At 45.5% G+C, this 12956-nt stretch overlaps 1 protein-coding gene across 1 annotated transcript; it reads left to right on the top strand.

The window, feature by feature from the left end:
• Positions 1 to 3009: 3009 nt before the first annotated feature.
• On the top strand, positions 3010 to 3492 carry LOC133095518 (RNA-binding protein 3-like). The gene has a single exon (XM_061197086.1). It carries the CDS (start codon positions 3019 to 3021, stop codon positions 3481 to 3483), a length of 465 nt encoding a protein of 154 aa, XP_061053069.1. The 5' UTR covers positions 3010 to 3018; the 3' UTR covers positions 3484 to 3492.
• The last annotated feature ends 9464 nt before the right edge of the window (positions 3493 to 12956 follow it).

Raw genomic sequence — 12956 nt, 5'->3', positions numbered from 1 at the left:
ATGATCCATTTCTTAATGGATTAGAGTGGGAGGTAACAGTATGAATTTATATTTAACTTAGTATAGATACCATACAGATGGTTACATATAGAACTATTTATAGATATGTATATATATATGGTTTAGTGTACACACATACAATTTTTGTTCTGTCAGCTGAGCAAGCCTAGAAGCTACAACATCTCAATATCAATGAACATACCCAGCACCCAGATCTTGGTTTCTAATACCTCTCTCCAATAAAAGGAACCAGGACTCCTTGGAAAAATGGCTGGTTCTAGAACTGGGGCAGGAAATATACAAACAAGCCTGGGATGGAAAAGTAAGAAAGTGCTCGCACATACATAATGTACACGCAATGGTGAGGGCATGTCCAAGGACAAGGGCACCAACTGGAAAAGCTCGTAACAGCCAAAGTTGGAACAATTTGAGCAACTAAATAAAGTAGTATTGATTTATAACTCAAAGTATAAAATAAATGCCCATACTGATATAAATAATGATTAAATAAATAAGCAGAGGAGACTAGTCAAATCTCCTGTACAGAAGAATTCCAAATAATTTATGTAGATATTCTGCCCTCAAGGAGGTAGAACATAACACCCCAGTCCTTAAATATGGGTTGTGCATAGTGACTTCCTTCCGAAGATTACAGTATTGGGAGCTGGTGAAAAGAGTCACTTTAGAAGGGAGAAACCTGACAATCAGTACCTCAGTCAGGTGATCAAAGTTAATATCATCGGTGATAAGCCATGTTGGTATCATGTCCTCTTGATATAATATGATGAGAATGGTGCTGTGCCTCTGTGGTCTTTCTCTCAAGAACACATAACCCAAGTCTAATCACTAGAGAAACATCAGAAAAATTCCAGTTGAAGGACATTCTACAAAGTACCTGAACAGTATTTCTCAGAATTGTAAAGATAATTTTTAAAAACATGAAAAGTTTGAGAAATTGTCATACCTAAGAGGAGCCTAAGGAGACATGAATACTAAATAGAAACTTTATTTTTTAAATCCATAGAAACAATAAATGCTAGATAATGCTAGCTAGAACCTAGAACGCCTTGAAGAATCTACTCAGCTAAAATATATAGAGGGGGAAAGAAAGGAGGAGGGATAAACTGGGAGATTGGGATCGACATATACACACTACTATATATAAAATGGATAACTAATAAGAACCTACTGTACAGCACAGGGAATATTACTCAATACTCTGTAATGACCTATATGGGAATAGAATCCAAAAAAGAGTGGATATATATATATTTATAACCGATTCACTTTGCTGTATAGCAGAAACTAACACAACATTGTAAATCAACTATACTCCAATAAAAATTAATTAAAAAATAAAATATATAGAAATACTTTCTGATAGAAGTTTTTGTTCAAGTTCATTCATTATAGGGACAGACTGAGGGTAAAAAGGCTGGATCTTTGGATGAACAAGTGATAGAAAAGTATACATTTTAGTAAAATCTCATTTTAGGGTGACAAAATAATTCCATCAAATTCTCATTAAAAGAAGATTATTAGAAATTAGTGTAAATTACATCTTGTCTAGTATCACCACTTCTGATTTTAAAATTTAAGTCTACAAATAACATGAAAAGACATTAGATGTTATTCTTGTAGACTGTTAAAACACTGGGGGAAAATGAAAATTTTCCTTTGGAATAAACTCAATGTATTATGCTCAAAAAAGTCTAAGAAGAAGTTTAACCCCAGATCCATTCCCTCCCTCACTACACAGGTGGGGGACTGTCTGTTCTGCACCTCAGTAGAAGCCTGAAGCTTCACTATCTGGAGAAGATAAATTAAGGATATCCAGACAGGAAGACAGCAGACACAGATGGGTGTAGAGTGTTAAAAATAAGGATGAAATGGAAGTTTACTTACTAGATGGTGAAACTGCCAGTCTTCTTCCCCCACTCAAATCCAAAACTACTAGTAGCCATGTTTACAAGGTCCAGCAAGGACTGGGTAGGCAGGCTCCCCAACAAAATGTTGGCCTGATTACCCTAGAGAGAAGCCCACAGTCACCAAGCACACACCCCTACCTCCAAAACACAAATATACACAGAGTGTACAGTCAGATTTTGGTGTCTTCCTCAGACAAGAATCACCTGTTGTTTTGGGGAGAGCCTCTACTAAGAAATAAAAGCAACTTGGGAGAAACAGAGGCTTGCAGGGAGAGGAACACTTCAGGAAAAACTATCATGAATATTTTCAGAGAGATGAGAAGAATTATTCCATACATGAAACAAAAAGAAGGAATTATTAAAAAGAACATCCAGAGAACAAAAATGAGCTATTAGACGTTAAACATATAATAATAATAAAAGCTCAGTACCTTAAGAGAAGGAAAATGCACATCAAAGACTGGGAGAAAGTATTTGCAAAACACGCATCTGATAGAGGCTTGTATCTAAAATATACAAAGAACTCGTAAAACTGAACAATAAGAAAACCAACCAATAAACCAAAAAATAGACAAAAGATCTGAACAGATTCCTCCTCAAAGAAGATATATGATGGCAAATAAACATATGAAAAGATGCTCAACATTATATGTCATTAGGAATTAACAAATTAAAATAATGAGATACCAGGAATATCTAAAAGCCAAAACACTGACAACACCAAATGCTGGTGAGGATGTGGAGTAACAGGAACTCTCGTTTATGGCTGGTGGGAATGCAAAATGGTACTGCCACTTTGGAAGACAGTCTGGAATTTCTTACAAAGCTAAGTGTAGGTTTGCCATATAATCCAGAGATGGTGCTCCTTGGTATTCACGTAAATGAGTTGAAAACTTATGTCCACACAAAAACCTACACACAAATGTTTATAGCAACCTTATTCATAGTTGCCAAAAACTAGAATCAATCAAGATGTCCTTCAGTAGATGAATTCAAAAAGTACCAATAGAGCCCAGTCTCTCGGCTCCTTGGCGGTAACTGTCTCTTTGGCCTTTTTACTTCTTCATTTCCAGGACTCAAATTTACTGCCATGTCCTCTGAAAAAGAGAAGCTCTTCGTGGGAGCCCACAACTTCAACACTGATAAGCAGGCTCTGGAAGACCACCGCAGCAGCTTCAGACCTATTTCTGAGGTGGTTATTGTCAAGGACTGGGAAACTCAGCGATCCCAGGGTTTTGGCTACATCACTATCACCAATCCAGAGCATGCCTCAGACGCCACGAGAGCCATGAATAGAGAGTCTCTGGATGGTCGTCAGATCCGTGTAGACCACGTGGGCAAGTTAGCCCTGGGGAACAAGAGGGGGTTCTTTGGGGCCTATGGGCGTGGTCACAGTTACTCTAGAGGTCGTGGGGACCAGGGCTATGGAAATGGCAGGTATGACAATCAATCTGGAGGATATGGATATGGAAGGTCCAGAGACTATGGCGGCAGAAGCCAGGGTGGTCATGACCGCTACTCAGGAAGAAATTACAGGGACAATTATGACAACTGAGATGAGGCATGCACACCTAATATAGATACACAAGGAATAAAACTTCTTCTGATTCAGGACCATCCTTCCAAATGGCTGTATTTATAAAGATTTTTGGAGCTGCACTGAGACATCTGTTTTAGTACATCAACCTCTGTTTTTGAATTGAGCTCCCAAGGTAGTTTGTTAAAGACCTATCAGAAAGCTCCATGTGTTTTTTAAAATTTTTCTCCCATTTAAAGACAAATTCTGAGCCATTTGTAGAGTATGGGTATTTTTTCCTTTTTTTTTTTTTTTTTTTACCAGTTTTTTACTTCAGGCTCTCAGGATTATTGGTTCTGGCAAATGTTTTGCCAGACCGATTGTTTTTAAAAATGTGTATCTAGGAACATTTAAAAAACCTGTACACAATGTTTAATCATGGTTAGGAAGCAATTTCCAACTGTTAACTATAAGAAATCAAGAACATGATTACTTAGAGGTGTTTTATACTCCCGATCTCTCTCTGATTATATAGAAATTTCTTCAAAATATTTGTGTATGTTTTTTTGTTTTCGTTTTATTTTTGGCCAAGCTGCGTGGCTTGCGGGATCTCAGTTTCCCAACTAGGGGTTGATCCCAGGCCACAACAGTGAAAGCCCAGAATCCTAACCGCTAGGCCACCAGGGAACTCCCCCATATATTTTTTTTAATACTGGAAGAAAAAAATATTCTGTTGTGTTTCATGGAGCATTTAGGACATCCTTCACCGAGTTGATTAAAAAGATGAAACCTGAAAACAAAACAAACAAAATAAAACAAAACAAAAAGTACCAATACAAGCAAGTTATTTTGAAATATGCAAGTAAATACGGAAAGAATTGTTTAAAAGAGTTGAAAGTGGTTGCCTCTGGGGAAAAATAAATAGTGAGGACCGGGTAAGAAACTAGTTTTTGTTGTAACAAAAGAAGAATTTGCCTCTTAAACAGTGTTAGTGGATCACTGTGATAAAAGTAAAAACAAAAATAGAGAAAAAGAAAAAAAGGACTGGAGAGGAAGGAAGACTCACACATAAACTGAGCACCCACTCTGAACCAGTGCTGTTCCAGACACATCTTCATGCTTTGTCTCTTGTAATCCCCACCAGCCTAGAGCACGTATCACTCTCCTGTGAGCCAGGTGATAAAACAGAGGCCCGGAGACGCCGAGAGCATGCCTGGGGACACATAACTAACAAGAGCTGCCCAATCCGTTCATCTCCCTGCTCCCACCACTTTGGGCAGCTCCCACCAGCACATTATTTTTCTTCTGAGTTAGTTCCACTAAGGAGAAAAGGTCTTCCCCAAAGCCTTCCTCCAGCCCCTGCTGACTTGGGGACAGAACTCTGTCAGTGATTTAATACAATCCAGATGGAAGGCTCCAATTGGCTCTTAAAGCATGCCTTTTGGGAGATTTGCAGATAAGCCTTGGGATGTGAGCGGAGAACAATAAAACAGGAGGGTGACAGAATAAGAAGGCTGGGAGAGGGGGAGTCACTTAGGGATGGGTATGAACCTGACAAAGCAGCCTCCTCCACAGCTGTCAGGCCTGTGGCCAGGGTTTGGGGCTCGGCCACCAGCCCAGAATCTTAGAGTCAGAGACACATGTGCTCCACACATTCACAAATTCCGGAAACACTTTTGAAGACCCAGGGGCAGGCATTGGGGTGGGAGCTGGGGTACAGTGTTGAATCAGACACAGACCTCTGCCTTGAAGGGTTCACAGACTAGCAAATGAGACAGAAAGATGGACGGATGGATAGCCAAACATTTATGATCCAGTAGGATCATAAATAAACATTACAGTAGAGGCAGGGACAGAGTATAAGAGGAGGACAAGAGAAGAGTCCTTGTTATGGAGGAAATGACGTAGGGCTGGGTCTTGAAAAATGAACAGACACATGCCAGCAAAAGAAGTTGGGAGGGGCACCCCAGGCAGAGAAGAGAGCAGGTGCAAAGGCATAGCAGCTTGAATGGATGGTGAATCATAGAAGCAGAGTGAAAGGAGCTCTCAGGGCTATTTGGAGCAGCCCCGTAGAGCTCAGAGGAGCTGATGTCATGAGATATGACATCCATTCCCGGTCCCTCCTCTTCCTAGTGTTGTGACCTAAACAAAGGCACCTCACCTCTCTGAGCCTAAGTTTCTTCATCTATTTTAATGGGTATGATAGATTTTAATTTTTTTAACAACATGAAATAATATATTACGTTGCATTTTTTTTAAATCAAGAAATGTTGGGCCTCCCTGGTGACGCAGTGGTTAAGAATCCACTTGCCAATGCAGGGGACACGGGTTCGAGCCCTGGTCCGGGAAAATCCCACATGCCGCAGAGCTACTAAGCCAGTTTGCCACAACTACTGAGCCTGCACTCTAGAGCCTGTGAGCCACAGCTACTGAGCCTGTGTGCCACAGCTACTGAAGTCCTTGCGCCTAGAGCCCGTGCTCCGCAACAAGAGAAGCCACCGCAGTGAGAAGCCGGCGCACAGCAACGAAGACCCAACGCAGCCAAAAATAAATAAATAAATAAATTTATAATAAATAAATGTCAAGTACTATAAACATAAAATTATTTCTATTAAATTCTATTTTTTAATTTTGTTTTTAAAATATATTTATTTATTTTTGGCTGCGTTGGGTCCTCGTTGCTGTGTATGGGCTTTCTCCAGTTGAGGTGAGCGAGGGTTACTCTTCGTTGCAGTGCACGGGCTTCTCATTGTAGTGGCTTCTCTTGTTGTGGAGCACGGGCTCTAGGCGCGCGGGCTTCACTAGTTGTGGCTCACGGGCTCAGTAGTTGTGGCACGTGGGCTCAGTAGTTGTGGCTCATGGGCTCCAGAGCGCAGGCTCAGTAGTTGTGGCGCACGGGCTTAGTTGCTCCGCAGCATGTGGGATCTTCCCGGACCAGGGCTCGAACCTATGTCCCCTGCATTGGCAGGTGGATTCTTAACCACTGCGCCACCAGCAGTGGTCCTCTCCATCACCTCCCAGACTAATGACTGTTCAACCTCTGTATGCAGTAATGAGAAGCTCACTTTCTATATTTAGGCATCTCTGATTCCTAAAACATCTCTCCTCTATTAAGCGTAAATTTGCGTCTCCATAATTTCTTGCTATTAGGCCTAGCTCTTCTTTCTAGGGTCTTAGCATGTCAGACAGCTCATTGCCTCCTGGGCCCTCCTTCAGAAACAGGACAGCCATATCATGACCTTCCTGGTGCTCATCTGTCGAGTTTACTCCCAGCTCCTCCCTTCATTCCCCCGACCATGCACGTTCCCACCCTTCACTGTCCTGACCATGCTGCCCAAAGGGCAGCGCCTACAGCTGCCCACAGACTCTAGGCCCATCTCAATCCTCACAGTAGACAGTAAGTATATGAATGGTATTATTTTCTGAAACTCTCAATCCTTAAAACAGCATGAGGACCAAATATAGAAAACAAACTCTCTCTCATTTAAAATGTCAGGTCTTGTTAATACACAAAATATGTACTGAAAGGCCAGTATTGACACTCTGCCTTATTACTGCAATCACAACACAGCCTCCTAACATGGAGTTCTTCTCAAACCAGGTCCTCACATCAGCTTGCTCCAAAACCCCAGCCCAAGGACACAAACTGGTTTGTGGTAAGTTTTTCATTTGTTTGTGCAAAACAGAAAAATTGAGGGCAATAGAGTGAACGTTCCATAAAGTTAAATTTATTAATTTAGAGGACTTTTCTTTATTCAGACACTCTGTTCCTCTTCCTTGTTTTGGTATTAAAATAAAAGTATCGATATTAAACTTTGTATTAAAATTATTTTATAAAATGATGAGTGATTCCCATTCAAAGGTTCAAGGAACTATATTTTGGGAAAACTGAAGTGCAGATCAGATAATATTTTAATGGACTTCTTGGAAAATAAAAAGTAGGGAACCTTATTTAGCCCTCCAAATTGCAGGCAGTGGACACGGGGGTGGGGGGTTGTTGCTTATAGGCCCTTAAAATCCAGAAGTCTGGGAACTGGGCTAGATGGGTAGAGAGTAGAAATCCAGGCGGTCTCTGATGTTAGTGGCAGTGACTTTAGGTCTGTACTGAGCACAGGCACTTACCTTTGCTACCCTGAAGATCAGCCCGGGGCAGTGGTGGGTGAGTTAGGCAGGGTTGCTGGATGAGATGGTACACTGGGACGGGACCAGGGCCGACTTGCTGGGGCTCAGGCTATGGCACGGGCTGGCTTGTGGGGCATTGAAATAAGTCTTCTCGTCTTTTCCTCTCTTGGAGATATTGGCCAGGAGGGCCTGTGCCTGTACTTGTTACAAATGAAGGAAGGGAAGAGATTTTGTTATACTAAGATGGGTAGAGCTGAGCATCCAGTTAGTGACAAAAAATGAGATATCAGAGGACTTCCCTGTCAAATAACCTGGGGAATGCTACATTTAACAAAATCATACAGGCTTATTCACTACAGGGCTTTTAACATGTGTTAACTCCATGTGAGATGCTTAATCTCCAGGAATCAAATATGCTCTGTTTCCTCAAATTATGGACCCTTTACCCAGAAATGACTATGGAAAATAGGGGAGAAATATGGTGAAGAGGTTTGACAGGCTAAGATCATAGAAAGCCTTGAACCTGAGGTTCTCAGTCCTTCCTGTGTATGAGAGGAACGTGGACTGAGTATTAAAAATGCAGATACCTGGGCCTCATCTCCTGACAAGAGGTCTGGAGCAGGGCCCAGGAATCTACATGTCTACAAACTAGTTCCCATGCGAGGGCTCTAGGGACCACACTTTGCAAACGTGGAGTGCAGATGAGACGGTATCCACAAACAGAAGGCCTGGAAGCTACAGTTCAGACGGCATGCATGAACTCAAGCCTCTGAGCAGGTAGGAGTGTGGAGCTGAGAGCCTCGTCGGCAACTCCACCCCTGTTCAAAGGAATGGGAGTGGGGAGAGCTGAGCTGTCTTCTATCAGAGCAGAGGACATCCCAGCAAAGCCACTTGTCTTCCCCCTGGTGTCTGAACAAGATACTGCAGGTCAAGGCTCGCAGAGCCAGAGAGCAATGGATTAGCAGCTGCCCTGGGAAAAGGAAGGGGGCAAGGCTCAGCTCAAACCTTGCCTCTTCCAGAAAACTTCTCTTAATTTCATCCTCTCATCTGTGCTCCTAGAGTTTCTGAAACATACCACTTTACTCTGCCATGCCTCCTTCTGATGTCTCTGAAATGGTGATTTTCGAGCTTATGGGGACACGGATAGCTTTATTTCAGAAAGTGCAGAGCCTTAGGGATACCTTTTACAGCTGGAGGTATACATATACTAATTAGAGCTATGAAGATAACAATCAAGGAACAAATACCAGCGATGTAGCTGGACAGGGAGAAAGGGGGAGGGCAGATAGACTAATCTCCCGTCTAATACGGCCGAAACTCAACAAAGTAGATACATCAAGAGACAGCAGAAAGGCTACATACTGTAACCCTCCATTTCTATGACATTGTGGAAAGGGCAAAATCATGGAGACATAAATTGGATCAATGGTTGTTAGGGAAGATTTGAGGATGAGCTGGAGAAGGTAATTGCTTTGCAATCAGGCTTGGAGGCAGGAGGAAGGGGAAATATATTAGGGAGCGGGAGTGGGTTAGAGAAAGTCCCAGAAAGCATCCTACCTCGGCAGACCATGCCACAGTAGTGCGGAAAGCAGCCTGCTGGGCTGTGCACAGCACTCTCCCAACTCTGCCCTGGCCGCTGACTAATGTCTTAGGGATGTGAGAGGCCCAGGAAGGGATGCTGCCAAGGATTCCAGGAGGGGCAGGTCACAGAATCTTGGGTAGGAATGAGAACAACAACAAGAGCAACTGACTTGATTCAAGCTTCCCATTTGCCAGGCACGGTATGCTATAGACTTTACACATATTATCTCATCCAATCCTCGTAACAGTTTTTGGCATTATTACCCCCATGTAACAGAGGAGGAGACTACTGGAGCCCAGAGATGTTAGGTAATCTGCACAAAGTAACACAGCTAATAAGAGAGAACAGGATTTGAACACAGGCACCTCTGTCTCCAGAGCCCTAGCCCTTACCCACCACCATGCAGGCCATCTCCCATCACCCCAGCGATGGCAGAGTCTCTTCCACCACCTTCCTGCAACGTGCCCATCCTGCCTTGGCTTGCATAGCTCTGTTGGTGGGTACGCATTATTCCCCTGCGAAGGTCATGCTTCAGTGGACTTAAAATTGACTTCTGAATGCATTCACCCATAGCCCAGTTACCCCTCCCGTCCCTGAGATCGTCATTAGTGCTGCCCGTCAAACATTTCCGTCTGCTCCTGGGCCCTGGGTGGGTCTGCACTTCCAGCTCCCTGAAATTACGTGTTTCCACGTGACTTCCTTCAACCAATGAAATGTGAAGCTTTAGAAGTCAGTGTGCAGTTCACCTCTTTCCTCTGCCACAGTGTTTGGGGGGCAGGGGATGCTCATGTCTGGAGGAAACCCCACTTGGCTTGGATCCCAGAGTGACCAGGATGAGCAGAGCCGCTCCTGCCCTGTACTGTGATGTCAGCAAGAAATGAGCCTTGGGTGCGTAAGCCACTGAGACTTGGGGATTGTTCATCATCGCAGCCAAACCTAGCCTGTCCTGGCTGAATCGGTCCCACAGAGCAATTCAATCTGCAACAACCCAGCCTCCTCTAAGCCTTCTCTAAGCTACTTAGCCCGTTTTTTTTCAGCTGAGCCTCCTATGACTTGGTTTGTTGACTTGTCACCTGATCTTTTCTTCTAGACAGATTGCAATGTGAGAACTCTTCCAGGAGCAATTGGCAAAGCCGTTGCCTCTCCCCTCCTCCTCAGCTCTCGACCTCAGTTATGCAGCCGTGATTGCACTAAGCCTTGGGCAGGCAAATAAGTCTTCCCTCTCCCCGGGATCCCATTCTGACCTGCCTGGTTCCAATTCTTTGGGCCCTGGCTAAAGAGAAGACTCAGGATTTGGAATTAGAGTGACCTGGGTTTATATCATGGCTCTACTACTAACTTACTGAGTTACTGTGGGCACGTTACTTAACCTCTCTGAGCCTGTTTTCGCAAAAGGATAGAAATAATAAGACCTAACCTTGATATAGTTAGAAGTATCAGGTCAGGTGCCCGGCACCTCCCTGGTATCTAGTGGGCCTGTACAGATGTTATTTCCCCTCTTTTCCTCCTAAACCCCATCTCCTTCAGGCTCACAAAATGAGGGGAGTGGAAGGCATTTTTGGAATGAGGCCCCAGGTGGCTCCCCTACCATTGCTGTGCCCTAATCCCCACGTCTCAGGCCACTCAGGGGCCCCTCCTACCTCCCCTCCCAGGTCGCAGCTGTCTGCTCCCCCTTCCCCCGCCCCCTCCGTCTCAGGGGGCTGGGAGAGAGGGAAGTGGACGCCAGGATGCAGATGTTCAGAGCTCAGAGAAGGCTGCTGAGCTAATCCCAGGTCTGCTGGTGAGACTGGGCCAGCGCCTCAGAAGTGGGCGTCCAAGAGGCCCTCTCCTGCCTGCCGGCAGCCTGAGGCTCAGCTCGAATTTCCGAGGCCCCAGCTCGGGAACAGCTGCGTGGCTTCCCCTCCCCTGCCTCCGTTTTCTCTCCTCTCTCCTCCCAACATGAGTCAAGTAGACAGTGGGGCAGGGCTAGCCAGGGGTCTGGATGGAATCCAGAAGGCTCCCAGCCACTCAACCTAGGTCTCTAAAACCCCAGGGAGCTCAGATACACAGGGTTTCTTGGGTCTCTCCACTCCCTGCTGCTCTCATTTGGCCAAAAACCTCAGGCCCAGCTTTGATGTTTGGATTGGTGTCCACCCCTTTGCTCCGTGCCTGGCTGGCCTTCACAAGACACCTCCCCAGTGCGGCGGGCAGAACTAGACTTGGGGTGGGGCCTCTTGGTTCAGTGGTACCCTCACCTACAAGCCTCCCCAGCCTCCTCCCCCCAGGTTCCTAAACGACTCTTCCAATTGCCTCCCAGGGTGCTGGATCTCTGACCTCCCTCTCCACGTCCCCATCAACAGCCCCCCACCTCACCCTCCGCCAGCAGAGGTATATGTGCACGCTCACCACCATTTCCTGAATGTTTGGTACATGAAAAGCTTGTTTCCTTTTATCCTCAACTGTCTTGCTTTTTCCTCTTTGACAAATAAGGAAATGGAGAACCAGAGAGGCTAACTTGTTCACAGAAATATGAAATAGCAAAGTCAGGATTTTGAACCCAGTTCTGATGTGTTGATGACTTTTGAGCCCATGCTCTCTCTCTACCCAACCACCTGGCCTAGTAAACACCAGCCCAGTCCTCTGGCCTGGAGCACGCAGGGCAGCTGCACCTGCTAACTTACTTACTGAGCACCCTGGGAGCCGTGGATATACATGTGCCTTTTCAGCTGAACACGTTTGGCCAAGAGCGAGAATGAGAGGATGATTTAGCTAGTGATTTAGGAAGCGGGCGATGGGAGGGCTGAATCCACCACCCTTGGCTGGGTCCCCAGTCTCCAGCACAGTTCCTTTTGCTGGGAGTGATTCTGGATGAATATAGGGGAACCGTTTGTGTGTGACCTTGAAACACAAGCCTGCTACCACTCAAGGATCTGAGCCCGGGCAGGAGGGAAGCCCACCCCCGTGGGTGTATTGAGGGGCTGCGTGGAGGGTCCCCCAGCTGTCTCTTAAGATGTCTTTAAGGGTAATTTTGACTCTATGCAGTCCCTGCACATGATTGTGAACTAACTCTAAACATGAATAGTTGTTCCTTACTCCCAGGGAACTGGCCTATAATGGTGGGATTCCAGAAATGGGGGCAAGTCAGGGGAGGAGACTGGGGACCTGGGGCCTTTTGGGACCTCAGTCTCACGCTGTGAGGTCCCAGGAGCTCCCCCTTGTCCCTCTCCATCTAGGTTTTCAGTGCGGAGCCATGAAGGAGTATTGGACAGGGAATGAGTTCTGGTTCTGTGGTGGGACCCTGGGCAGGTCACTTATACCCACAGTGTCCTCAACTGTCGGATGAGGCTGCTGGACAAGCAATGCTGATGAGATGCTAGAGGCCCCTGGGGACTCCATCTGGGCTGGGGAAGGCTCAGAACACTGGCCCAGGGGCAGCCCCGCCTCCAGTACCGGCTATCCTGCCTGAGGCCCCTCTGCCACCAGTGGTGGTTGCTTTGGGTTCAGGGCTGGCTACTAGATCTGCTTCCATGGATGGTGTCATCACCTCATTCTCTAGGTGAGAAAAACACCTTTGTTGCCTGTGTGGCCTGTGCAGCCTTCCCCTAGCCCTACCCCCTTCCCAACACCTCCATTCTCCCTGTGTCCCCTGTTTCTAAGCCCCATCTTCCGGCATTGTCCTTCCAAGACCTGCCTTTCTGCTGAGCCTCAGGCTCAGGTCCCCGCAGGCTTCCCCCATAACCAACTAGGTGCCCCATCCCCCAAAGAACTGCCCCTGCCCTTTCCCTCTGCTTCAAAAAGTCCATGTTTTGGCTTGAAATGGTCATGGGCC

Source organism: Eubalaena glacialis, chromosome 1, assembly GCF_028564815.1.
Source record: "Eubalaena glacialis isolate mEubGla1 chromosome 1, mEubGla1.1.hap2.+ XY, whole genome shotgun sequence".
NCBI classification, from domain to species: Eukaryota; Metazoa; Chordata; class Mammalia; order Artiodactyla; family Balaenidae; genus Eubalaena; species Eubalaena glacialis.
The sequence above is the reverse complement of the archived record's forward strand: the minus strand, read 5'-3'. Positions and strand labels throughout refer to the sequence as shown.